General features: G+C 57.5%; 1 protein-coding gene across 1 annotated transcript in view; it reads left to right on the top strand.

The window, feature by feature from the left end:
* The window catches only part of ZBED4 (zinc finger BED-type containing 4), an 18,674-nt gene extending 15,772 nt beyond the window's left edge, over nucleotides 1-2,902 (top strand). The window contains exon 3 of the mRNA XM_025051033.1: nucleotides 1-2,902. This exon is cut by the window's left edge and continues 26 nt beyond it. Coding sequence (XP_024906801.1) covers nucleotides 1-1,637 — 1,637 coding nt within the window. The 3' untranslated portion in view covers nucleotides 1,638-2,902.
* The last annotated feature ends 699 nt before the right edge of the window (nucleotides 2,903-3,601 follow it).

The raw sequence follows: 3,601 nt of genomic DNA, 5'->3' as shown, positions 1-3,601 counted from the left end.
CGGCCCTGGGCGCCCAGCTGCCCGGGGCGCCCTCCTTCGAGGACAGCGGTGAGAAGTTTTACGACTGTCATCCAGTTGCCAAAAAGATAACAAGTCTCATAGCTGAAATGATTGCACTTGATCTCCAGCCATATTCTTTTGTAGACAATGTCGGCTTTACCAGGCTGCTCGGATACTTGAGACCTCAGTACGCTCTGCCCTCGCCGTCTTACTTCTCCAGGACGGCCATCCCGGACATGTACGACGACGTGAAGCAGGTCGTGATGTCCCACCTCAGGGAAGCTGAGAGCGGCGTGATCCACTTCACGTCCGGGATCTGGATGAGCAACCAGACCCGGGAGTACCTGACGCTCACCGCCCACTGGGTCACGTTCGGGCCGTCGGCCCGGCCGCACTGCGAGGACCACCACTGCTCGGCCCTTCTGGGCGTGTCGCAGGTCGACTGCGACTTCAGCGGCAACAGCATTCAGAAGCAGCTGGAGTGCTGGTGGGAGGCCTGGGTGACGTCCACCGGCCTTCAGGTTGGGATCACGGTGACCGACAACCCGAGCATAGGAAAGACGCTGAACGAAGCGGAGCACTCCAGCGTGCAGTGCTTCAGCCACACGGTCAACCTGATAGTCAGCGAGGCCATCAAAAGCCAGAGAATGGTCCAGAACTTACTCAGCACCGCACGGAAGATATGCGAGCGCGTCCATCGGTCCCACAGAGCGAAGGAGAAGCTGGCGGAGCTGCAGAGGGAGTACGCGCTGCCGCAGCACCACCTCATCCAGGACGTCCCCTCCAAGTGGAACACGTCCTTCCACATGCTCGAGCGGCTCATCGAGCAGAAGAGGGCGATCGACGAGGTGTCGGCGGAGTGCAACTTCCGGGAGCTGATCAGCTGTGACCAGTGGGAGGTCATGCAGTCCGTGTGCCACGCGCTGAAGCCCTTCGACGCGGCGAGCCGAGAGATGAGCGCGCACGTGTCCACCCTCAGCCAGGTCATCCCCATGGTCCACATCCTCAGCAGGCGGGTGGAGATGCTGTTCGAGGAGACGATGGGCATCGACACCATGCTGAGGTCCCTGAAGGAGGCCATGGTGAGCCGGCTGTCCGCCACCCTGCACGACCCCAGGTACATCTTCGCGACGCTGCTGGACCCCCGCTACAAGGCCTCCCTGTTCTCCGAGGACGAGGCGGAGCAGTACAAGCAGGACTTGATCAGGGAACTCGAAACGCTGAATTCTACCTCAGAGGACACGCCCGTCCCCAACGGCTGCGGCCCAGGCTCCCCGCACAGAGACTCCGGCGGGGAGGAGAGCCTGTGGTCGCTCATGGCCAAGATAAAAAAGCAGGACCCGCGGGACAAGACGAAGGTGCCCGAGGACATGGTGCTCGCATACCTGGAGGAGGAGGTGCTTGAACATAGCTGTGACCCGCTCACCTACTGGAACCTGAAGAAGTCGGCCTGGCCGGGCCTCTCCGCTCTGGCCGTCCGGTTTCTGGGCTGTCCCCCAAGTACTGTCCCCTCGGAAAGGCTGTTCAGCACTCCCACCGAGAGCGGGAGCTTCGGCCAGTCCAGGCTCTTGATGGAGCATTTTGAAAAACTTATCTTTTTGAAAGTAAATCTCCCCTTAATATACTTTCAGTATTGAAACTCAGTGGAGCCGCCGGGCAGAAGGCGGTGTCGCTTCTCGGGCACCAGCCGTTCACCCCGGTCGGGCCACGCGGGACCCCAGACCAGGCACACTCAGGTCCGCGCCGAGCTTCCCTTCCAGCTCTCACCGTGCTGCCTCCATGTGCCTTACCCCCCCGTCCCTCCGGCCAGGTAGCACGGCGTGTTCTCTAAGAAGTCCGCTAGAAATAGTTTGTCTCGTCAGTTATGAAATACGATGATCAGGTTTTAATCCGTAACTGTAAAGTTTTTTGAAAGTTGGGGTTTAGTAATTTGTTTTACTAGAATGGCAGAGATGTAAACAGTTTTGTTCTGTAGGCTTTTTATTCAATTATGTAAAAACCACAAATCAGGTACTGTATTTTAGTTAAAAATTGCTTTAATCGCAACAAAGCAGCTCTCTGTGGCTGTCGAGTAAAATCTGTAAATAGGAGTGGAGCTCAAGCCATCCCGACTGCGTGGCGTGTAACTGCAGGCTCGAAGGAGCAGGAGGGGTGCAGGGTGCTCCGGGGCGGGGGCTGTTTACAAGGGGGCCACAGCACGCGAAGACGGAGGAGCCTAGCCGTGTCGTGGAGCATCAGTGGTCGCGGCACAGTGGCCGCGAAGGACGACGCCCCCGTTCCCATTTCCGCATTCAGGTTTCACGTGGTCAGTCACCTTGGAAACTCCCGACTATTTATAATGAGCTCCTGCGATGCCTGCTGTCCGGCCAGGGCACGGCGCGCCACGTGGACAGCAGTTCCGGTGACTAAACCTCCGGGCCTCTGACTTAGTGTCTCTACACTTCGAAGCTGTCTTTTGAAATTTGTGTAGTGACCCCCAATTTGATAAATTATGTATAAAATTCTTTTTAGAAGAGATGGATTATTAACAGGGACGAAGATTATTACCTGACAGTTGTAAGAATAGCCTTAGGTGTTTAGATTTACAATAGGGGCGATTCAGCAACCTCTGGGGTGTTTCAGGGCCCCAAGGACATCAGAATGAAGCGTCAGTTGTCAGAGTCTGTAACGATGACTTCAGAGTTTTTGCTTCAACATCTAGAACAAGGTTGGTTTTCTTATTTCACACCAATTAAATATTCTGGGTGAAACAAGTCACTCGTTTGCCTATGATCTTTTAGGAGAGTCGTTTTGTTAAAAACACTGCACCTATTAATCTGACTTTGCATCGACCATGTCTCAGTGTATTTATAAATGGTGAACTCAGTTTCCGAAATTAAACTTTTTACCTGTGATTTTCTACTGCTGGAGGACACTGGGTTTTCATTCTTAGGGCCATAAAAGTCACCCTCCTTGGGGGCCAGTGCACACAGACCACACTCGTGCAGCCTTCGCATTTTCGCACTAGCCCCGGGCGGGGCGCGGGAGGTGGCGATGTCGTTCCTTCCTAGCCGGGCCGCGGTAGCCGTGGGCACGAGGGTTCTGCAGGCGCGTGCTCGGGGCAGCACTGTGCGTGGAGACCTCGCCCGCTCAGGGCAGGCCTCCCCGGTCCTGCCTGGCCAGGGCCTGGCCCGGTTCAGGAAGGGGGTCCGTGAGTCCGGAGCAGATGTCCAGCTGCTATGTTGGGGCTCCTGGCCATCCTGAAGGGACAGTCCCTCGGCTGTTTTCCCCGGGCTCGTGAGGCCCAGCAGGGCAAGCCCGTGGGTGGCCCCCTGGCTGCGCACCAGGCTGGACTGCACACGGGGACGCTCCCTGCAGGTGCGCACCAGGCACTGTGCTACGACCGGGTCTCCTGGGACCATGGCACTCCGCCCCCGCCTCCGGACCCGAGTCCCAAACCAGCGCTGCAGGGCTCTGCGCGCACGCACCCGTGCGGGGCACCCGGCTTTGTCAGGGACGAGCGTCGACGCTTTCCTGCTGCTCTATTCACGCTTCAGGGGTCCGACTTAGGTGTCCACAGTAGGGCAGGGCTCATCACACAAGGACGGTGAGGACAGCTACG

This window comes from Pteropus alecto, unplaced genomic scaffold, assembly GCF_000325575.1.
Source record: "Pteropus alecto unplaced genomic scaffold, ASM32557v1 scaffold118, whole genome shotgun sequence".
In the NCBI taxonomy this organism is placed as follows: domain Eukaryota; kingdom Metazoa; phylum Chordata; class Mammalia; order Chiroptera; family Pteropodidae; genus Pteropus; species Pteropus alecto.
The sequence above is the reverse complement of the archived record's forward strand: the minus strand, read 5'-3'. Positions and strand labels throughout refer to the sequence as shown.